Source organism: Meles meles, chromosome 19, assembly GCF_922984935.1.
Source record: "Meles meles chromosome 19, mMelMel3.1 paternal haplotype, whole genome shotgun sequence".
Lineage (NCBI taxonomy): Eukaryota > Metazoa > Chordata > Mammalia > Carnivora > Mustelidae > Meles > Meles meles.
Genome location: NC_060084.1, coordinates 57,825,814 through 57,849,045, shown reverse-complemented (window position 1 = coordinate 57,849,045; position 23,232 = coordinate 57,825,814). Strand labels below are relative to the sequence as shown.

Here is a 23,232-nt window from a genome sequence, read left to right as displayed (position 1 = left end):
CCTCACCCCTCCGCTCTCTGCCCTGCACTGGTTCCGGAAGAGCACTGGGCTGGGAGAGCACTGGCCAGGAGAGCACTGGCCAGCACGGAAGGTGGAGCAGGGAGAGGTACTCAGCTTCCTCTCCCCAGCAGGGGGAGGATGCCCCAGATGGTGGATACCGGTGATGGGACAGAAAGAAGCACAGGGGCGTGCAGACAATGGCTGCTGGCACAAGCCGCCAGAGACCAGGCCTCCGGCTACCAGAAGGGCTGGAGAGGTGACAGGATTCCCTGTACCCCTTCCTGACCACACAGACACGCAGTCGGACAGAACTGGCTCAGGCTCACGTGGTCAGGCTCCCCATCCTCCCTGGCCACCTTCCACGCTTGTCACGTCTCACCACAAAGGCCTCCACACGTGCTACCGTGGGTTTTAGTCACCCCGAGTGTCAAGACTCCTCTTTCCCCACCACCCCCACGCAGGTGGCCTGGTGACACTTCATTCAGATGACAGGAAGGGATGTGTGGGGACAGGGCCATGCCAGCCACATCGGGACAAGCAGACGTGAGGCTGCCTCTCCCAGCTCCTGGTGGGGTGGGGGCTAGCCAGCCCCCTGGCCCGGCCCCAGCTGCCCCTGCCGTTGCCCAGATGATGATGGCAGGACTGAGGGCCCTCCTGGTCACCAAGGCAGTGACAGCATTTCCCAAGGAAGTGCCATGTGCAGCAAGACCTCACTCTGATGATTAAAGCCAGAGCAGCCAAGCAATTCTAAGCCCCATTCACCCCCCACCTGTGGCACTACACCACAGGGCTGCCGTCTCTGTGTCCTCCCTCTTCCCCCAGAATCTGATCTGGATGGAATGACCCCACAGCCATGGCAGGCACACAGCAGCTCAGACCCTGGGCCACTGCCACTCTTTCAGGGAGGAAGGAGAGACCCATACCCAGATCTAGACCCATCCACACAGGATGCTTCACTGGTAATGGCAATCGTTGGTGGCTGAGTCCACAGAATGAAGCTTTGGGCCTTTGTGTCACTGCACGAGGTCTGTCTCCACCAGGACGTGACTGAGAAAATGTGCTGGAAACCACCACAAAACCGTGAGGGAAGCCAGCCTGCAATGAGGGGAAAGCACAGGATGGGAAAGCCAGAGAACCAGAGCAACACTCCTGACGCCTGGAACAAGCCTATCCTGATAGCCACCTGGCTGCCAAACAACCATCTGAAAAACTGTCCACCTTGCTTATGCACTCTTGAGCAGCTGCTTTTCCTGCTGGCAACACAAAGTGCTTACACATATAAAAGATCTCTTAAAATGAACTGTTTACTCTTTGTGGATATTGACATAAGAAACACCTAGACATTTGCAACAAGTAGCATCGAATGTTAAAATAGAAAGGGCAGCATCAAGGCCCCAAGAAAGGAGACTCTGGGGCTGGGAGGGGGCGGAATCTCTGTGTGAACAAAGCATCAGGTGAGGGGTGCCTGGGTGGCTCAGTGGATTAAGCCGCTGCCTTCGGCTCAGGTCATGATCTCAGGGTCCTGGTCCTGGGATCGAGCCCTGCATCAGGCTCTCTGCTTCGCGGGGAGCCTGCTTCCTCCTCTCTCTCTGCCTGCCTCTCTGCCTACTTGTGATCTCTCTCTCTGTCAAATAAATAAATAAAATCTTTAAAAAAAAAAAAAAAGCATCAGGTGAGCCTTAGGAAACTCCCTTGGAGCTGCCTTCAAATTTAACTGCAAAAATCACTATAAAAACGGAGTGTGTGCCCAGATATGCAAACTTTCTAAGCTAAGTCTTTAAACCTGAATATCCGGCCTGCTGGTGTTCGCCTGCCCTCCCCGTCTCCCACAGGCACTGAGGCAGATTTCGACGGGACCACTGGTGCCTATATCTTTTGCACCTGACGACTGTTTAAAATTACACCAGTCTCTCTTAATTAAAAGTTTTATTTAAAAAAAATTTAACAGACTGAGAAACTGTCCAAAGTGCTTACTGTTATTCGCGGACTCTGATAACCAGGTTTTCCGCCCACTGACAGCTTGCCAGCATCTCGAGCACGGTGGCTCAGGGACAGATGGAAGGAGGGACCCTCTGGCCTCCACCCCAGGAGGGAGTTCATGGAGGATGACGACCTGACATCTGGACCAGATCTAGGGTCCAGAAATGTCCCCACGTTCACTTATCGAGTCCACCTCCCCCCTACCCCTCCTGCTTTCCTACTGAGTGTTGCCCCAGAGACACTAAATGCCTCGTCCCGGCTATTACATGTCATTCCTGTGGCCTGGAACCCTGATGCCGGGTTCCTGGAGCTCCTGGGAGTTTCCAGCCACAGCAGCGGCCCTGACCATGGCCCCCAGTGCGTCAGACCCGGAAGGACACCCTTTCTGCTGTCGGCATGCAGGTGCCCAGTGGGCAGGGAGCCGTCCACAAGGCCCCAGGCGTAAGGCCCGGGTGGGGCGCGACTCCTCTCAGCCAGGGTGCCAGCGGTGGGCGACCCTGTCCGGCTTGTCGCACTGCCGGCAGGTCTGATGGATCCCACCCGCCCTGGAGGGGACTTGGAGGCCCCTGAAGGAAAGCCCCGGGATGAGGTGCCCCCCACCAGGCTGCCCCCTAGGTGTGGATCCTCAGATGGCGCGTAAGGTTGGTGTTGCGGCTGAAGGCCTTGCCGCACTCGCCGCACTGATACGGCTTCTCGCCCGTGTGGATGCGCTGGTGCACCGTGAGTGAGGAGTTCTTGATGAAGGCCTTGCCGCACTGGCCGCACCGGTACGGCTTCTCACCGGTGTGGATGCGCTGGTGCTCGATGAGGTAGGCGCTCTGGCTGAAGGCCTTGCCGCACTCGCCGCACGCGAATGGCTTCTCGCCTGTGTGGCCCATCTGGTGCACGAGCAGCGACGAGCGGCCCGTGAAGTGCTTGCTGCAGACGGCGCAGGCGTAGGGCTTCTCGCCGGTGTGCACGCGCCGGTGCTGCGTGAGCGCCGAGTTCTTGCTGAAGGCCTTGCCGCACGCGCTGCACTCAAAGGGCTTCACGCCGATGTGGAAGCGCTGGTGCTGGATCAGGTAGGAGCTCTGGCTGAAGGCCTTGCCACACTCACCGCACGCGTACGGCCGCTCGCCCGTATGGCGGCGCCGGTGCAGCGTGAGGGACGAGCTCTTGTTGAAGGCCTTTCCGCACTCCTTGCACGCGTACGGCCGCTCGCCCGTGTGTGTGCGCCGATGCTCGGTCAGGTGCATGTTCTGGCTGAAAGCACGGCCACACGCGTCACACACGTAGGGCTTCTCGCCAGTGTGCGTGCGCTGGTGCACGAGGAGGTGCATGTTCTGGCTGAAGGCCTTGCCGCAGTCGCCGCACGCGTACGGCTTCTCCCCAGTGTGCACGCGCTCGTGCTGCGCCAGCGAGGATGTCTTGCGGAAGGCCTTCCCGCATGCGGCGCACACATAGGGCTTCTCGCCAGTGTGCGTGCGCTGGTGCACGACGAGGTTCATGCGCTGGCTGAAGGCCTTGCCGCAGTCGCCGCACGTGAACGGCTTCTCCCCAGTGTGCACGCGCTGGTGGATGGTGAGGGACGAGCGCTCGATGAAGTGCTTCCCACACGCGTCACACTCGAAGGGCTTCTCGCCCGTGTGGATGCGCTGGTGCTTCATCAGCGACGAGCTCCGGCTGAAGGCCTTGCCGCACGCGCTGCAGCCGTAGGACCTCCTGTCCATGTCTGGTCGGGCCGGCGGGCTGATGGCCAGGTCCCCGGAGAAGGTCTTCCCGGGCGTGGCCAGTGCCCGGGTCCCCTCTTCCCTCGGACCCTCCGAATGTGGCAGGACCGGCCCGGCACTCTGCGGGGTGAAGACCTGAAACTCCCGGCTGGTGGGGAGCAGTCCCGGGGAAAGCTCCGGCCGCTGCTGACAGGTCCCTGTGCCTCCCGGCTGCCTCTCCACCCGCTCGCCCTGCATCCACACTCCGTCAGAGGCCAGTCTCGGGGGTCCCTCCGCGACCACCCCAGCGGGCGGTGTGTCTTCCGCACTGTCCTCCTGTGGCCCCGACTCCTTCATTTCCGGTCTAGTCTCCAAGTCTGAGGGAGGGGAAAAAGAAGAGGAAACGCACGGGGTTAACAATGCTGGGAGGAGGGGACCTCCAAAGCTGGACGGACGAGCACGCGAAGTCAGAGACACAGCGGGGCTTGGACGCAGATGCAGGACACCCTGCTGATCGGAGGGGAGGCAATGAGCTGGTGACAAAGGTGGTTTAAAGAAGCAGAAGCAACAGAGCAGAGCAAACAAGAAGGGTCCCTTTGGAAAAGCGATGACAAGGACGTCCAGCAGCCGGGCACTCCAAGAGAGACATCTGAGGAGAAGCAACCGGAGGCAGGCCGGCTTGGATGGAGCAGACCACGGGCTCCTGCAGACCCGAGCCCTGAGGCACTGCACTGGGCTCCCTGCGTCCGGGCTCCGTCCTGACTGTCCCCACCACTCAGGCTCCCCCAAGCACTCCTACTGGAAACGGTAAGATGCCAGCGGGCATCTGCGTGGCACGTGCTGGCTACCCTCCACGTCCCCCGCGGCAGCCAGCTCCAGCCTTCCCTGTACCCTCAGTGCCCCCTCGCCCCTCCGCCGCCGCCCACTCCCAGAGCAGCGGGTGTCCCCTGGCACTGTTTCCAGACCCTCCTGCCGCGGCACATCTGTCCCTGCCTGCTAGTCCCGGGCCATGCTGCGGCTCCAATCCCCCCTGCGTGTATCCTATTCATTCCTAAATCTGTTTCCAGTCTCCCCAGCTCCTGATTCTGTATCGTGGATCTAATGGCTTCATTCACAACATTTAAAAACCGCAAAATCTAACACAAAAATCTCATAAAAAAATACAAAGATAACGCCACGGGGAGCCCACCTTCCGACAAGGCAACCAGAACAGGGGTGAAACAAAGCCGTTCCTGCTGCCCCATCGAAACCCCGACCCAGCCCGCAAGCACTGGCGTCCCAGACCCCTCCTAAGTCAGGCTGGGCCAGGCCGGGGGAGTGTGGACTGCAGGATCTTCTGTGGCTGACGCCTCCCAGAGCAGCGCCCCACCCAGACCTCCTCTGGCCCTGCTGACAAGTACGCCAAAGCCTACTTGGTGTCCCTCTTGGATACTGCAAGCCTAGCACATCTCCTTTAGAACCTGCGGTGGGGGAACCCCAGCCCCTTCAAAATCAACAAGAAAAAGAGAGCCTCACCCAAAAGCCTTAGCACCATCGATCAGACACGGAAGGCTCCATACCCACGTCCCCAGTCCGGTGAGGTCCCTGGAGTCATCACACTCACGGACGCAGAAAGCAGACCATGGTGCCAGGGGCTGGGGCATGGGGTGCGGAGAGAACGTTAATGGGGACAGAATTTCAGTTTTGCAAGACGAAAGAGTTCTGTGAACGGAGGGGGGCAGCGGCTGAGCAGTGTGAGCGAACTCACCACCACGGAGCTGCACACCCGAAATGGTTCAAATGCTGAAATTCAGGTCTGTTTTACCATTTTAAAAAATTAAAAAAAAAAAAAAGGACATAGCAGTCAGCCTTGATTCACCCCTTTCCTCCTGCCATCCAGATGGGGAGCAGGAGCCACTGGACGGGCACAATAGCTTGGACTAGACCAAATCTCGCCTCTCACCCCTGCCACGGACCGAGTTAGCCGCCCGGACTTTCTGGCCGAAATGCAGCAAGATTCACCACCCCCACCGCCCTCACCCGTCCAACCACTTCCTGCTCAGCAGCTAGAGGATGTTCTTAAGAGTCCGATGAAACCCTCCAGTGTCTTCTTGGCATGCTGAGTGTCCAGAATCAAAGGCACACCTTCCCCTGGCCTACAGGGTCCTCAGGACAGAGCCAGCCCCACCCCCTCCTATCTCCCGCCATCCATCCCAGCTCACTTGCTGTCAGTCACACTTGCCCTGTGGTTCCCCTTTTATTCCCAGCAAAGCTGTCCATGCCAAGTTCTTCCTGCCTCCGGGCCTTTGCACCTGCCACCACCCCACCCCACCTTCCCAACGGTGCATATCCTTCAGCCCCCAGCTAACTTCCGCCACAGGGAGGCCTTCCCTGTCATCCTACAGTGGAAAGGAACACCCCTCCTGCTTGCCCTTGCCTGGATCTATTGCCAGCCTCCCTGTGGACAGTGAGCTCCAGGAGGGCACAGACCTTGTCGGGGCCCAGCTCCTGCAGCACTGCCTGGCACACAGAAGCCATCAGATGAACATTCACTGGGCACCTGCATCGTGCCTGTGCACGATGGCACGAAGCCACCTGCACGGATCATCCCACATGGCCCTGACAACCACAAGCGAGTTAGGTACTCCTGAGTGTGCCCATTTTACAGATGAGGGAACTGAGGGTCTGGGAAGCGTCACAAACTCAAGGGCACAGCACATTCGAGGCAGAGCTGGGACTCAAGTGGTCTGATCCCTGAGCCATGCACCCTGAGGAGTCACTGATTTTGCTGTGAGGTGCTTTCCTATCCCAGAGGGAAAAATGTGGGAAATACTTAAGGTAGGGGAATGATCGCAGCTTAGTTCCCCTGGGGTGTGCCAGATGCTCAGCCGTTAGGGCAGGTGGCAGCACGGGACATGAAGACTGTGGGGTGGGGACAGGAAGGGGACGGTGAATCGGGAGGGGCGGTGGGGTCTGAGACGCGCTGGGGTATCCATAGGCCGTGGCTGCAGAGGTCAAAGCAGGCACAGTCTCAGCTGGGAAACCGTTGGAAGTCCTTTGGAGCAAATGCCCTCGAGAAGCAGGATGCCACACACCCCACAATCCAAGAGGGCAGGGGAAAGGAGGCAGCCTCCTTTTTGTGGATTAAAACCCATCTGGAGAGGTCATCTGCAGAAAAGCAAACACTCGGCTCTCAGCTCTGAAAAGCGTGAAGAGACAGCATGACAGCAGCCCAGTTAAACCGACCGGCCCCACGGCGCTTCGCCAACAGGCCTGGCAAACAGCAGCGGCCGGTCAACGTGCGGCCCGTGGCGGGCGTGGACGTGGGCTTTCTTGCCGCAGCTGAGGGAACCGCTAACAGGACAGCGTCTGCAGAGGTCACTTGGGCAAAAAGCCACTAATGTGCCAGATGCTCTTCACTCCTTTGGATCTAAGTAGGGACGTTTTTGTGGAACTAGATTTCTTATCTCTCATACTTTCTTTTCCCATATTCGACAATTCTATGACTGTGTCTGATCACCAAGTAATTCACCCTTGTCATTAAAAATCAAACATCAAAAAATAACCAAACAGAAGTCTCCTGCAATCTCACCTGTGTTAACCATTTGGGTCGTATTTTTAGAACTTTCTCTACCCCCTAAAAAATAAACTTTCTCCCCAGTGCACACTTTTTTTAAAAAGTACATACGACAAACCTGTACACACACACAAATGCCCATTCCCTGCCCCCCTCAAATGGGGCTTCTGGCCCAGACTGAGTAACAGGGATAAGATTTCCCTTCAGCCTACAGCCTAAAGCCATGGGGAAGGGGGAAAACAAAATATGTAAAACGAAGGCTGTAAGACACTGGACATCAGCCAAGAAAGGGCAACGTGACCTGAGAGGCAGGGTCAGAGAGGGAGGCCCTACGACCACCCAGCTTCCGCAGGAGAAAGGCTACAGGCTGCGGTGTGGGGCTTTAGCGGGAGGAGGGTGGACATTGAGGCAAAGCTCAAGAGACAGCGTGAGCAGAGAGAGTGTTCTGGAGATCTGCAAGCATCAGATTCCTGATCAGAACACGCGGACATGGAAACTACCCAAGCTTGGGAAAAAACACCCAAAAGGATTTGAAAATGTACCCAGAGCCGATGAAGGCTGGGAACAGCGACTTCTCACAGCAGCCAGCCACAAAACCTGTACCACATAATTCATGGGCACTGGCCAGGACACTCAGAGGGTCGTGAGGACTGCAAGCTGTCTAGACTGAGCGCAGGTCATAAAGGCAGAAACCGAGAGAAGATCAAATGACACGGTGTTGGTGTCGTGACAGACATAGACGGAGGAGATAGAACAGAGCCCAGAATTAGACCCCCCCCCCCACACACACACGGACGACTGATTTTTGACAGATGTGCAAAAGCAATTCCGTGGAGAAAATTCAGTGGAATTTCCAGTGGAAAAGTACAGCCTTTTCAAGAAACAGTGGTGGGACAACTAGATATTCATCTGATGAAAAAAAAATAAGCTTCAATTAGCACTTTGCAACATTACAAAATTAAAGGATCACAGAATAAAACATAAAACATAAAACTGCACAACTTAAAGAAGAAAACCTTTGTGGCCTTGAGATAAGCAAAGATTTCTTAGAGAGGACATCAAAAGCATGATCCCGGAGAAAAATGACTGATAAATTGGGCTACATGAAATTAAAAGCTTCTGCTCTTCAGCAATGAGTGCTGGGGCACTTGGATACCCACATACAAGAGTGACATTAGACCCCTTTCCTGCACAATTCATGAAAATTAACTCAAAATGGACTGAAGACCTAAATGAAGAGCCAAAATTACAAAAGTCTTAGGAGAAAAGACTAGAGTGAATCTTAGTGCCCTTGGATCAGGCAATGGTCTCTCAGACAGGACACCAAAAGCACAACAACAACAACAACGCATACCCCTGAGAACGGCTAAAATGACCAAGACGGCACACACGAACCTTCAACAAGCACACGGAGCACCTGGAAGTCCCGGGCTCTGTGGGCAGAAATGGAAAATGGCACCGCTGCTTTTGAAAAACGTCTGGCAATTTCCTGAAGGGGTAATATACACCCACCACGTGATTGAACCATTCTATTCCCCAGTGTTTGCTCAAGAGAAAGGAAAGCACAGGTCCCCCATGAACGCTGTACACACAGGTTCACAGCGGCTCTATCTGTGGCGGCTCAGAACTGGAGACAACCCACATGTCTACCAACAACTGAACGGATGAACGAATCGTGGTCTATTCGTGAAGCAGAATATTACTCAGCAATGAAGAGAAGTGAACTACTGATAGAGACAACATGGGTTGTCTGTCAAAATAATTAAGCCAAGTGAAAGAAAGCAGACCGAGAGAGAGAGAGAACATGCTACACTGCATGAGTGTTTATATCCAAAATTTCAGGATATGCAAATTAAACCACAGTGCCATCGGGCACTCACACGTAAAGTGGCCGCCCGGGGACCAGAGGGTGGGTGTGGGAGGCACACGGCGATATTACAAAGGGGTAACGGATGTGTTCATTATCTGGATCATGGTGATGGACTCCCCCCAAGCGTATACAGATGTTGAAATGCATCAGAATGTTCACTTTAGTATATGTGCTGCCGAAGCGAGCACAGAATGTTCGCCTTAAAATATGTGCAGTTAATCGTAAGTCAATTATACTTCCACGAAAGCTGTGAGAGAAATGGGAACATATTCTCGTTCTGGAAGTCAGTGGTTTAAGGGACATCTTCCTGTGTCAGCATCTATACACAGTGTTTGTCTTTGATGAGCTAACTGGTCTCTGTCACACTGATACGATTTGATGTGTTTAGTCGGTCTCGTATGGGTGGGCATTGAGGTCATTTCTCCTCTCCTTCCTAGGCAAAAGTCTGCATACTCACAGAGAGATATCTAAAGGACAGATCCCTAAAAATGCCACCATTCAAATTTTGGTTGATAACGTCAAACAATCCTCCAAAACTGCCATCCCAACTTTATACTCCAAAAACAGGAAAGTCCTTTTCCCTGCACCCTTATGATGCTATTATCATTCTTCATGGGCAAAAACGGTATTTCTTTAACTTGATTTGTATTTCTTTTGACTACTGGTAAGGTTTAAAAATCTTTTATAAAGTATAATTTTGTGTATTTCAACATTTATGAACTGCCAGCTCATATGTTTGGTCTACCTTTCTATCATTCTGGTTCTCATTTCTTTCTTGTTTATTCCTAGGAGCTCTTGATATAATTATAATCCTTTGACTATTATACATGTGGTAAATATTATTCCCCCACTTCGTTACCTGTCAACTTTATTTTTATCTTTAAACTTTCTACAGAGTCAAATCTGTCCATTCTTTTTCTTATTTCTTTGTAGTTCTCAAGTGACAGGCTGATGGTGAGTAATTCAGCGAAGCTGCCCCCTTACCCAGAGAGACCAGGTTCCTGTAGTTCTCCAGCATCACATCTCTGTACAGGTCCTTCTGGGCAGGCTCCAGCTGCTGCCACTCCTCCTGGGTGAAGTCCACTGTCACATCCCTGAACGTCACTGATTCCTGTAAGAGGAAACCCACAACCACTCACCGCAGGGCCCTGCTCATGGAGGTCTAGAGAAATGGCCAGAAAAGCCAAGAGGATTTAGGGGAGGCACGGGGTGTATCTGGAGTGATTTCAACACAGTGTGGAGTCCTGAAGGGACCAACCACTCAGTGTTCTTGGTGCCTACCTCTATCGGGATGGTCCTCTGACATAGAAATAAAACAAACGTAAGACTGATTAGAGCATAACATCACACACTTTAGAAACAGAGCAGGAATCAAAGGGGTAATGACCACGACCCTGCGAATGGATGTGTGCATTAGTTGCCCAGTAAGGGCAGATGGAATCCAGTAGTTCCACACACCGTCCGGAGCCCTGCAGAACTGCAGTCACTGAGATAGGGGCTGGGAAGCAGACACAGAGAAAGTTCAAGAACGAGCTCCTCATGAACCAGGCACACGAACACACACGTGATCGACCAGCGGTCTGAACACCACCACCGAGAAGTCCTCCAGGTGCCCAAGCAATGGCAGCTCTAGGGCGCATCCAGGAAGACTTCAGAAAGCTGACGCCGAACGCCATCTGAGGGACAATGAGTGGCTGGGGAGGCCACAGGGGTCTGAGGTGTAAAAGGCAGGTGAGGCCATGGGGAACGGTGGGGAGTTCCTGGGGTGGAAGCCTCGGTGCCTTCCCGGCAGATGCTATAAACCCCGTGGGTAAAATGAATATTCCGCAGCATGGGAGATAATAATGATGGTGGTGACGTCAACAACCATGAGACAAGACCTACCACTTATGCACTTGCTGTGGGCCAGGTCCTATCCGAAGCGCCTGTCGTAGGTTGAATTACGTCCACCCCCAAGTTCTGTGTGGAAGTCTGAACCCCCAGCACCCCAGGATGGACGTTACTTGGAAATAAGGACATGGCAGATGTAATGAGTCAAGATGAAACCATACTGGACTAGGGTGAGCCCTTAATCCGACAGGACTGATGTCTTTCTAAAAGAGAGATTTAGACACAGACACGCGGGCAGGGAGAAAGCCACGGGAAGACAGGCATCGTGCTGCCATGAGCCCAGAACTAACAGAAGCTCAAAGGGAGGCCTGGAGCGGCTCCTTCTCTAAGGCCTTCAGAGGAAGCATGGCCCTGCCGACACCCTGACCGTGGGGACTTCATCCTCCAGGACTGTGAGAAGACAGATCTCCGCTGTGAGTCCCCCAGCCTGTCATGGCAGCATTAGCAAGCCAGTGCCTCCGTCCTGCTCACCACGAGATCCCCAGGCTTCCTAGAATGCCTGGCATCCGGCTGGCGCTCAGCAAACAGCTCCTGAGTGAGTAAATGGATCAGTGAGAAGGAGGGCATGCAAATTAGGGTACTCCGGTCTGCTGCTCAGAACAGCACATCCATACAGTAGGTGCTCAACAACCATCAGCTAGTGTCACTGCCTCCCACAGGTCCTTGGTTCCCTCCAGTGTGCTGAGCGCCACCCCTACCCCGGGCCCTGAACCACGGCCCTTCCTCCCTGGGAGGAGACCTCATCTGCTGGCCAGTTCTCTCACTGTCCCCAGTGCCTGCCCAGTGCCCTGGGCTCACACTGGCCTCCCCATCGCAGGGGCCACCATCCCCCGATGCAGAAGCAGCGTGCAGCAGTGATTAAGGGATTGGACTTGGGAGGCTGGTAGGCTGCAGTGCAATCCTGTCTCTGTCCCTCTTAGGCTGTGTTTCCTTGGGCTACTCTCTCAACCTTTCTGAGCCTCATTTGTTCAATGGGCCTCATAACAACAATTCCCCCCCATGGTTGTTCTGCGTGTTAAGTGAGGTAAAGATGTGCGCTTCCCGCCCCGTGCCTGGTACGGCTGGAGTAAGTGCTTGACAGACACCAGCTTTTGCTATCATCAGCTGATTAATTTTGCTATTTCATATGTATCTTATATGTACTTTTTATTATTAATAACAATTATTGCTATAGGATATTATTATTTAATTCTCTGACCTAATACATCCTTTGACCAGTCCTGCTAATAATTCCTTCTTTTAAAAAAACGCACTTTGTTGAGGCCTGGGTGCCATACAAAAAGCCATGAACGTTAATTAGTACAACTGCTAAGTCTGGAAACACACACTCACGTGGTCGGCACCACGGTCAAGGCCGTAAACTCATCCATCACTTCAAGTTTCCTCCTGCCCCCTTTCAAATTTTATTTTGATTTTTTTAATATACTAATTCCTTCAGAAAGTCTTCCCTAAACACGTTCCATCTCAGCTCACTCAATGAGTCAACTATTTGCTGAGCAGGTCCCACACATCAAGCCTGGGCTGGGGGTGCACAAAAGTGCCCCAGAACCACATGGCCGGTCGTGGAAGTCTTGGAGCCCACGCCTTACCGCAAAGCTTGCTGGGAGGGCAGAGAGCAGGTGGTCAGGGAGACCTCCCGGGGAAGTGAAGCTTAACCCCAAATGCACCTGAGCCCTCTGAGTCCTCCTAAATAATGCAGGGAAAAGAACAAATCGAGACAACCAGCACAGACAAGTTACAAGCGGAGACAGCTTGGGTCAGCTGCTCTGGAAGAGGCCGACAGCTGCTTCAACGGTTAAGCAGTCATCGTGGGAGCCAGCAATCCCACTCCTGGGTGTGCGCCCGAGAGAAGCAAGGACACGGGTTCACACAAAAAACTTGCCATGTCCACTGCAGCACTGTTAACAATGACCAGAAAGTGAGTGAGTGAGCGTGCTCTCCCGCGCCACGGAGGAAGCACTCGCACCGGCGACCGCACAGGGGGCCTCACCGGCACCGCGCTGAACGCAGACACAAGCAAGCACGCAGCCTGCGGTTCCACTCCATGAAACGTCCTGAGTATGAAAACTTGCAGAGACAGGAAGTAGATCAGGGGTTAACGGGACAAAGGGCAGCAAGTGCTACCGGACACACATTCCCGGTCTGCGGGTGAGGATATTCTGCAACTGTCTGGGGCGGCCGTCGCACAGCCCTGCGATCAGACCATGAACAATGAACTGCACCTGTTGTGGCAGGCGGGGTGCGTCCCAAGAAAGGGGTTACATAAACGACATGACAAACCGACAGTCACAGACAACGGAATTGATACGTTCATACAGCAAATTAAAGAAAGTTCAGGTAGATACACAAAAGATTCAGAAGTTCATGGTTATCACCTAAATGATAAATGGAAAAAGGGAAGAAAATACATGTCACGTGTCACCTGTGAACACAGAGAACTTTAAAGACAAAGGATGACACCACAGAAGGAGAGGCAGATTTGGTTTTAAAAATCTGAAATGTGGAGCCTGGGTGGCTCAGTGGGTTAAGCCTCTGCCTTCAGCTCAGGTCATGATCCCAGCATCCTGGGATCGAGCCCCACATCGGGGGGGGGGGGTCCCTGTTCAGCGGGAGGCCTGCTTCTCCCTCTCCCACTGCCCCTGCTTGTGTTCCCTCTCTCTCTGTGCCTCTTGTTAGGGCCGATTTAATGTTAAAACCTGTTGAACTATTAGGGCCTGCTTAACCAGAGCGACTCCATATTGCATAGGTAGCCATATTGTTGTTTATATCCACCGACTTCATTCCGGGAATAAACGCCCCAGTAGTTCCTGGTATCGGTTCCAGGAGTAAACGCCTTAACAACAGAAGCCACGTACCTTGGGTCTGTGGTTATGCCCTATAAAACCAGCCTGTGAGATCGGGACGGGGTCGCTCTCTTCGGAGGCGGCCCTGGCCGGTCAGTCTGACTTCTAATGCTTGGCATAGAATAAAGTTTTTGCATAACTTTCACTTTGTCTCAGTCTCGCTCCTTTGATAACGGACCCCAACATCTCTCTCTGTCAAATAAATAAATAAAATATTTAAAAACATAAATAAATAAAAATCTGAAATGCTTTTGTATTTTAAAAATACAGAATAAAAGAAGAAACAAAGAGCAAGCCTGGGAAGAATAGTTGCCACACCTACTTACACACATACACACACACACACATGTGCACGCGTGCCAGCTTGCGCTTAAAATTTCCAAAATACTGAGAATCCTGTAGACAGATAATCTAACCACCTGCAGAAATGGCTAACAAACATTTGCTGAAAATAAACCCTTACCAATAGCACAGACAACGCTACTCAGAAAGAGATAGCGTGACACCGTTTGTCACCCATCACGCTCAAGGTCAACACTGTGTGTCATTTATATGCCAAGTGCAGAAAAAATTCTGATAACAATCCACGCAAACCTCCCTCCAGCCTGGCGGGAACACACACCGCCACCACCTGTCGGGAAAGTGCTAAGAGCCTCATGGAAGGCTTCAGAAACATCCAACCCAGGATTCCTCCTCAGGGAAGCACACCTAAGAAATCATATGAAACGCACGGAGAGACTTATGCACCAGTCAGGTCCCTCCTGATACTGTTCATAACCATGAATAACAGGAAACAAATAAATGTCCCATGAAAGAACCACGAAGGAAACCAGCTACAGTCCTTAGGTGAAATTTTTATGTAGCCATTAAAATGGATGTTATGGGGAGATTTTAACTACATGGAGAAATGCTTAGGATGAAATATTCAACAACAACAACAACAGGATATAAAAACTGCTTAGCCAGGGTAATTCTTGTTTTTGCAAAGCATGTATCCAGGGAAAGAAAGACGCACGAACACCGAACAGTGGTTATCTCCTGCTATAAGATCACAGGTCACTCCGATTCTCTTTGCTGTGTTCTTCTGGATTTTTCTAAGCTCTTTAAAATGATCGTGTATTTCCTTACCTGCCAGGAATTTTCTTTCATGATAGGCTATTTATAGCATCGAAAAAATTATTTTTTAGGGGCGCATGGGTGGCTCAATGGATTAAAGCCTCTGCCTTCAGCCCGGGGGTGGTCTCCGGGTCCTGGGATTGAGCCCCGCATGGGGCTCTCTGCTCACTGGGGAGCCAGTTTCCCTTCCTCTCTCTCTGCCTACTTGTGATCTCTCTCTCACTGTCAAAAAATAAAAAATAAAATAAATAAATAAGTTATTTTTTTAAAAAGTCAAACTAGTGATGTTTGTAAAGCTTATGAAGTTTCAAAGTAAGAGAAATCCTTATTAATTAAAGTTGAATGGGGAAAAAAGTCTCAATATTAAAATGGTAGGGGCGCCTGGGTGGCTCAGTTGTTAAGCGTCTGCCTTCGGCTCAGGTCATGATCCCAGGGTCCTGGGTCAGCCCGAATCAGGCTCCCTGCTCAGCGGGAAGCCTGCTTCTCCCTCTCCCACTCCCCTTGCTTGTGTTCCCTCTTTCACTGTCTCTCTTTCTCTCTCTGTTAAATAAAAAATCTTTTTTTTAAAATATTTTATTTATTTGACAGAGAGAAATCACAACTAGGCAGAGAGGCAGGCAGAGAGAGAGAAGAAGCAGGCTCCCTGCCGAGCAGAGAGCCCGATGCGAGGCTCGATCCCAGGACCCTGGGATCATGACCTGAGCTGAAGGCAGAGGCTTTAACCCACTGAGCCACCCGTGCCCCAAAAAAATCTTTAAAATAAAATAAAATGATAGAACTGGGGCACCTGGGTGGCTCAGTGGGTTAAGGCCTCTGCCTTCGGCTCAGGTCATGGTCTTAGGGTCCTGGGATCGAGCCCCGCATTGGGCTCTCTGCTCGGCAGGGAGCCTGCTTCCCCCCTCTGCCTGCCTCTGCCTACTTGTGATCTCTCTCTCTGTCAAATAAATAAATAAAATTTTTTAAAAATGGCAGAACCAACACTTGGTCAATTTTTTAAAATAATAATCAGAGAAGGAAGAAAATAAATGAATACCCAAATATCCATACAGCTTATCTATGGGGAAAGGGACTATGAGTGAATTATATTATCTTACTTACAGTTTACTGGGTCTTCCCAGTTTTCTAGGAATATCCACATTATTTTTTTATTATGAAATATTTCTGGCACAGAAGGAAATTTAGAGAAAAATACAACAAGCAACCATACACATACCACCCACTAAAGCATAAGCCTACCAGCGAGAGCCCAGCTGCCTACCCCAGGGCGGCGTCCTCTCTTTCCAGAGGTAACCACTGTCCTAAGTGTGCAGGCCCGTTCCAGCCTGTGTTTTGGACTTTCACCACGTGTGTGGGTGTCCGTAAGCAACATTCACGAGTCTGGTCCGCTGTGCTGCCCAGGTCCCTCTGCAGGGGCCTTTTTCACACTTGATGTGGTCTGTTTAACTGCCACTTCCCAGGGGCCCCTTTGTCTCCTGAAAGCCCCGAGGATGGAGCCAGATCCTCCCAAGCTGCCCTGCCCCTCTAGGCTGACTGAAGCCAGTGTCAGGGGCAGGCAAGGGGCTGCTGGGCCCGGAGAGGGCAGAACAGAGGAGGGCAGCACCCCTGCACGCAACCCACCCCCCGCAGGGCAGACAGAGGCCCCTGCAGACTGTGCTGAGCACGTGAGCCCCAGAGGGGGGTTAGGGGCCACAGGGTCATCCCGGCCAGGAATCTTGCCTTTTGAGCTTGAGCCTCTGGAATGGAGTGTGAGAGGGTGACAAGACTTACCAGGGCCTCATCAGTCAGCAGCTGGGTGGCCATCCCTCCAGTGCCCAGGGTGACAGGAATGGGCGAACTGTGGTTAGGAGAGAGAGAGAGAGAGGACACAGTGAGAAACCAGGCCTGGCAGACAGGACAGACAGACACATACCCACCAGGAGACAGGCAAGGAGGGACACACACACACACACACGTTAATAACAAACATTAAGCTCTGTGCAAGGCCATGGGCAGACATCTCTCCTTTAATCCTCTCAATGGCCCACAAAGTCCTACTTCTACCCATCCCATTTCACAGATGAGAAAACTAAGGTCCAAGGGATAAGCCACTGGCCCAAGATGACACAGCTGGGAATGGAGGTGAGCTGAGGATGTCCAGTTTTAGGTGCTCGCTGCCTCTCGGAAGCACCCCCGACACCTCACACCCCCACACCCCTTCCCACGGCTGCTGGGAGCAACGGGACCCTCTGCCTTCTCCCAGCCAACCTGCTCAGGCCCCCTCCCCAGGTCTGAGTGCTGGGCTGAGGCGCCACTCCCCACCACTGCAGGCGATTCCCCACGTCTCCTGGGGGTCTCTGTGGGGTTCAGCTAACATACACAGAAGGAACCTGGAGCACAAACTCAACACACAGCAGCTATTATTACTACTGTTGGTCAAGGATGTTCCAAAGAGTAGGATGCAGTCAGCGTTGTTCTGAAGTGTCTCCTTTCTTATGGCAAAGCCCTGCTCCCATTTACGGCAGTCACAAAGAATACCCTTTTAAACTAAGTTGATTTAGGGGCACCTAAGTGGCGAAGTCGATAGAGTGTCTAACTCTTGGTTTGGCTCAGGTCGTGATCTCCAGGGTTCTGGGATCAAGCCCCTGAAGGGCTCCACACTCAGCATGGAGTCGGCTTAAGACACTCCCACCCTCTCCCTCTTCCTCTGCCACTTGTGATTGTGTGCTCTCTCTCTCTAAAATAAATAAAATCTTAAAAAAAATAAACTAAATTGATATAACAAATAAATTTAAAAACCAGTGAGACAATTTAAATAAAAGCAAAGTAAAACACTAGATAGGTGGCATAGGTTAGCACAAATTCTTAGTTTAGGACATGCTAGTTCAGTCCTGGCTCCACGGTGACCTGCCAGGACTTGCATGCCTCCTGTGACGAGGAGCTCACTACCTGAGTCACCAATACCTCCGACTGGAAACAAATTTTCCTTCTGCTATTAAGCCAAAACATGCCTCCCCAAACCTCCCTCAGGATCACTTGTAAAAATGCAGTCCTCTCCTACACAAAAGCCCTTCAGCTACTGTGCCATTTCTCAAAACGCCAGAAATCACCAGCAATGCTTATTATTATTATTCAGAATACACATCCCTAGGTCCCTGGCTAGACCTGGTGCCGCAAACCCGCTGGGATGGGGAACAAGAATTACTGATTTCCAAATGAGTTTCTTAAAGTGTAAGAACCATGAAGACAAAGAAGGGTCTTTTGAGCCCAAAGGGCCCCCCACTTTTATAAGTAGAAAGTTGCGATTTTAACTCCCACATAAGGACAGGTTGGCAGAAGTCTTTAGAACACTAGTTCTTGGCCAGAGGGTGATTTTGGCCCCGGGAGACATTTGGCAATGTCTGGAGACATTCTGTACGTGCCATAACTTGCGGGAGCGTGCTGCTCTGGGCATTTGGTGGGTGGAGACCAAGCGACGCTGCTCAGTACCGCCGAGTACGCCATGTCCACAGCGCAAGACACAAGGCGGCCCCACAGCAAAGACTGCCAATAGTGTGAGGCCAAGGAGCCCAGTATCCACTGCAAAGGCGTGGGCTCGGGTCTCTTACCACTTCCTGTCCACAGGTTCCAAAGAACCACGTCTGGCCTGCAGCGAGCCCTCAGTAAAAGCATCCTTCAGCCAAAAACCCTCCTGTGGCCTCCAGCGGTATTAGAAATCACCCAGGCTTCCCGGCTGCCCACGTGGCCCTTAAGGTCTGCGCCTGCTGGCCATCAACCTCCCAGTCCGCTCTCCTCTCCAACACTTGGCCCCAGGCACACTGGCCTTCGCATCTGCTGCTCCGTCTTCAGGGATGCTCTTCCCACCGCTAGCGCCTTCTCACGGTCGGCTTAAGCGTCACCTCCTTGGAGAAGTAAGTCCCCATCCCCAAGCCCCTGAGCTCAAGTGGCAACACCCCCACCCCTTCCGCCATCTTCCTGCAGCACACAGGGTAATCAGCAACTGTCTTTTCAAAGAGTCGTTCTCGGGGCGCCTGGGTGGCTCAGTGGTTTAGGCCACTGCCTTCGGCTCAGGTCATGATCTCGGGGTCCTGGGATCGAGTCCCGCATCGGGCTCTCTGCTCGGCGGGGAGCCTGCTTCCCTCTCACTCTCTCTGCTTGCCTCTCTGCCTACTTGTGATCTCTCTCTGTCAAATAAATAAATAAAATCTTTAAAAAAAAAAAAAAGAGTCGTTCTCTCAGAGGGTTAAGCCTCTGCCTCCGGCTCAGGTCATGATCTCAGGGTCCTGGGATAGAGGCCCATGTCACGCAGGGCTCTCTGCTCAGCGGGGAACCTGCTTTCCTCTCTCTGCCTGCCTCTCTGCCTACTTGTGATCTCTCTGTCACAAAAATAAAATCTTTAAAAAAATAAAATAAAGTATTGTTCTCAAGTTCCTTGTCTGTCCTCCCTCCGCCAGAAGGCAACTCATCAGGAAGCAGAGATGATCACGGCACCCAGGACAATGTGTGGCACACAAGAGGCACCTGAACACAGAGGGAAAGAACAGGTAAGCAAACTTCTAGAGCTGGCAAAGATACAAAGAAATGGGCCTTCTCCACACAACGGAAGGAATGGGAGTCTCTCACCTTTACAGAAAGCCAGCTGGCAACATACGAACCCCATAACCCAGCAGCCCTGTCTGAGACTCTGCCCACAGCAATAAAAGCTCTGTGTAAAAGGTTATAGCACAAAAAAGCCATGTTTACAGCAGAACTATTCCTAGAGGCAAAAGGCCAACCAACCAACAAAAAGTCCAGAAATAAAATAAAAAGTACCCATCAGTAAGGGAGAGGCCATATTATGAAGGATCAGGTCTTCTCTACAAAGGAGGAGTAGTTCTGCATCTACTCACATCCGTAACATCACTGAGTGAGAAACACAAGTTAGATGAGAGTTTTACACCTGACTTTCAGCTCTCCGCGTAAAGACAAACCAGCATGTGGGGGACAGGGGTTGCTTCTCTGCAGCATTTCTGAGCCTGGGGAAGACCATGGAATGACGGACACCAGGGGGTGCCTTGAGGGGACAAAGTAGGAAGGAGAAGGAGGTGTTATTCATTGTTTTCCTTCATATTCTTTGTTTCGCTGGATGCAGTAATTTCATATCACTGTTGTAATGTTTGAAAAAATATTCAACTTTTCAAAAAGGTATTCTTTCCGACTGGCAGACTCTGCCTCCTATCCTTGCACTGTGAGGTCAACAACACCGGCTCTTTGGCTGGACACAAACAGAACCAGAGCCAACTTACCCATGAGGTACAGTGAGCCGAGGGCCCCTAATATCAAAAAAGATGAATGTAACCCAACCCAGATTATATAAGTCCTTACAGCAGTGGAATCGCAACCTGTAATTTTAATAACAAATTTATTTTGAGGAAGGAGCCCATGAATTCAGAGTGGCCCTGTAAGGTGACACGTGCACAGGGCTGGTGACTGTTGGACAGAGTGTGGTCTGAGAGCTGTGCTGTTGCAAAGCCAGTGGCTCCCTCCTTCCTCCTCTTCCTCTGAGGTTTCTGCTATTTCCTTCCTTTCATTGTTTCTAGGGGAGAACCCCATGGGGGGAAAATCCTGGAACTTTGTCTCCAACGAGTTGAAAGGAATAAAGAATTTCCCATTTGTCTGGTGGCTAAGCATGGGGGCTCTGGACCCCAGATGCCCAGGTCTTCTTAGTCTCTTAGCTGGGTGACTTGGCCTCTGAGCGCAGTTTCCCCATCTGTAAAATGGGGGTGGTCAGGGCTGCAACCTCAGAGCTCCTGGAAGGCCTCGAAAAGAGGTAGTCCCGGAAAGTGCCCGGAGCAGCACTCAGTGCCCAATACACCTTCTCTGAACAAATACACCTCTGGACAGCATGGGGTACCGGGCACGACTCCTCGAGAAGGCCCCCTTGGCCCCACTTGCCGCCGCCCACACTCCCCGACCCGCGGGCTGCGTCCCCTCCAGAGCCTTCTATGGGCCCCACAAGTCTGCGGGGGCCCCAGGCTGGGCCTACGTGCGCAGCCATAGCCGGCCCTCCCCACGCGCGACGGCGAGGGCACACCCGGACGCACTCGCACCCAGCGACAGGCACAGACGGACACAGGGGGACAGGTGGTCCTCGGAGGGACACACCCCACACGCAGACACAGGAACCAGAGGCCGGGACCCGCACAGCTGCGCCCCGGGGCGGCGTCCTCCCACACACACACTCCGGCCACTCTACTGGGCAGACGCGCGCACGTACGTGGGCAGGCCGGCCCCGGGCTCAGGGGCGCGCCCGGAGACGCCGAGGCCGGCGGGCGCGCAGGACGCCGCCCCGCCCCACACTGACTCCACACGGGCACGACCGCACGGCCCGCGCACAAGGGGTCGGGCACACAGAGGCGCCTTCTTTCCGACCCGAGCCGCGTCTCCACAGCCCGCAAACCCTCCTCCGCCCCTCCGCGCCCGTAGGTCGCACGCCCTCACCTGGGCCCGCACGCCCCCTCCGCCTGGCAAGGGTCGGTCCGCGCGGGAGAACCGGGGTAGGAGACCCCGCCCCTCCCCCCTCTCCTCCCGCCCCGCCCCGCCCCGCCTCGCCCCGCCCCGCCCCGCCCCGTCCGCAGCCGAACTCACCCTAGCGGCTCTGCCAGGACAAAGACCCGCGCCCGCAGGGCCCACCCGGCCGCACTGCGCCTGCGCCGTAGGACGGACTACGCTACCCAGAGGCCCGCGCGCCGCCGCCTCCATTCGGGCGTCCGGCCGGGCAGAGCCGAGCGAAGCCGAGACCCGATCGTTCCCTCTCGTCTCCTGGAGGTCCCAGCCGCACCGCTACCTACAGGCTGGCGGGTGGAGGGAAGGGGAGGGAAAGGGAGGAGGAAGAGAAGGAGAAGTGGAGGGGAGAGGGAGGAGGACGGGAGACAAAGGAGAAGGGCCTGGGAGGGGAAGGGGAGAGAGGGGAGACCTAGGAAGGAGGGAGAGGGGGAGGGGACCCGCAGGGGGAGGGAGGAAGGAGAAGGGAAGAGATGGGAGGAGGAGGAACCTGGAGGAGGGAGGAAGATGTGAGAAGGGGAGGAGAGGTGAGGGGAGAAAAAGGAACACGACTAGGACAGAAGGAGAGAACAAATAAGGGTTGAGGAGGAAGACGGGGGAGGAGAAGGAGCGGGGGAGACGTGGGGAGGGAAAATTCCAGAAAAGGAGGGGTCGTAGGGAGGCGCAGAGAAAACCCCTTTCTCTGTGCCATCCTGCAGCCCGGCCTACGGACCGCACCGAAGGGCAATACCGGACAGCTTTCCAGAACCTGATGATCACGGTGATTCTCCCCGACGCGAAGAAGCAATTGATCTTAATAAGAAAAAAAAATATTGACCCTTCTTACTAGATTTCCTAGGTGCCATCTTCTGTACTTGGCATTTTCTGATTTACGAACTCGAACTCATTTAATCGTTACAACCAGGCTACTTTTTTTTTTTTTTTTTTTTTTTTTTAAAGAGAGAGAGAGCATGAGGGGGGAGAAGGTCAGAAGGAGAAGCAGACTCCCCATGGAGCTGGGAGCCCGGGAGACTTGATCCCGTGATTCCAGCATCCTGATCTGAACGGGAGGCAGTCGCTTAACCAACTGAGCTACCCAGGCGCCTACCAAGCTACTTCTAGGTAAGGAAAGTGGTGCAGACGAGAGGTCTCACTTGAGCAAAGGGGTTGTTGGAGGAACCAGGCCTCCTGACCAGGTCCCTCTTATACCATAAACCTGGAATCTAGGTACAAAAGCATTTACTAAATGAATGACCACGGAAGAATAAAAATCAGCTAACCTCAGGTGGTGACTCATGATTTCTTAATCGGGTATTTTATTTTGAGATAAAAGGAGAATCACACGCAGTTGCAAAAAATAAAATGGAAACCATACAGAAAGATCCCCTGTATCCTTCATCTGGTTGCCCCCAAAGGTGACATCTTGCAGTATCAAAATTAGGATACTGATGTGGATGTTGTTAAGATACAGAATATTTCCATCAACACTAGATTCCCCCACGTGGCTCTTTCATAACCACACCCACTTTCCTGCCTTTCTTAACCCCATCGCTAACTTGTTCTCTATATCCATAATTTTGTTTTCAAAAATGTTTTACAGTAGGCTTTTTCCCCCATTAAGCATAATTCTTGAGATTTATCCAAACTGTTACGCATATCAGTTTATTACTTTGTTGCCAAATTCCACCCCATGGTACTGACACCACAATTTGGGTATCACATCTGGGATATTTTCAGTTTGGGGATATTCCAGTTGGGTTTTTTTTTTTTTTTCCTTTTCTTTCATTGTGG

General features: G+C 52.7%; 1 protein-coding gene across 1 annotated transcript; it reads right to left on the bottom strand.

Moving 5' to 3' along the window:
• Nucleotides 1-1,630: 1,630 nt before the first annotated feature.
• Nucleotides 1,631-21,477, bottom strand: ZNF71 (zinc finger protein 71). Its single transcript, XM_045987592.1, has 4 exons — nt 21,400-21,477; nt 16,711-16,777; nt 10,079-10,205; nt 1,631-4,045 (listed from the first exon to the last, which is right to left on the bottom strand). Exons 2-4 carry the CDS (start codon nt 16,741-16,743, stop codon nt 2,592-2,594), a joined length of 1,614 nt encoding a protein of 537 aa, XP_045843548.1. The 5' UTR covers nt 16,744-16,777; nt 21,400-21,477; the 3' UTR covers nt 1,631-2,591.
• Between the last annotated feature and the right edge of the window lie 1,755 nt (nt 21,478-23,232).

What these genes read in the sequence shown, in the direction of transcription:
- ZNF71 (XM_045987592.1), bottom strand. Translation starts at nt 16,743, where the DNA reads ATGGCCACCCAGCTGCTGACTGATGAGGCCCTG. An exon ending in TGCTGACTGATGAGGCCCTG is followed by an intron (nt 10,206 to 16,710) that starts GTAAGTCTTGTC and finishes TTCCTCTTACAG; the next exon opens with GAATCAGTGACGTTCAGGGA. An exon ending in CAGGAACCTGGTCTCTCTGG is followed by an intron (nt 4,046 to 10,078) that starts GTAAGGGGGCAG and finishes CCCCTCCCTCAG; the next exon opens with ACTTGGAGACTAGACCGGAA.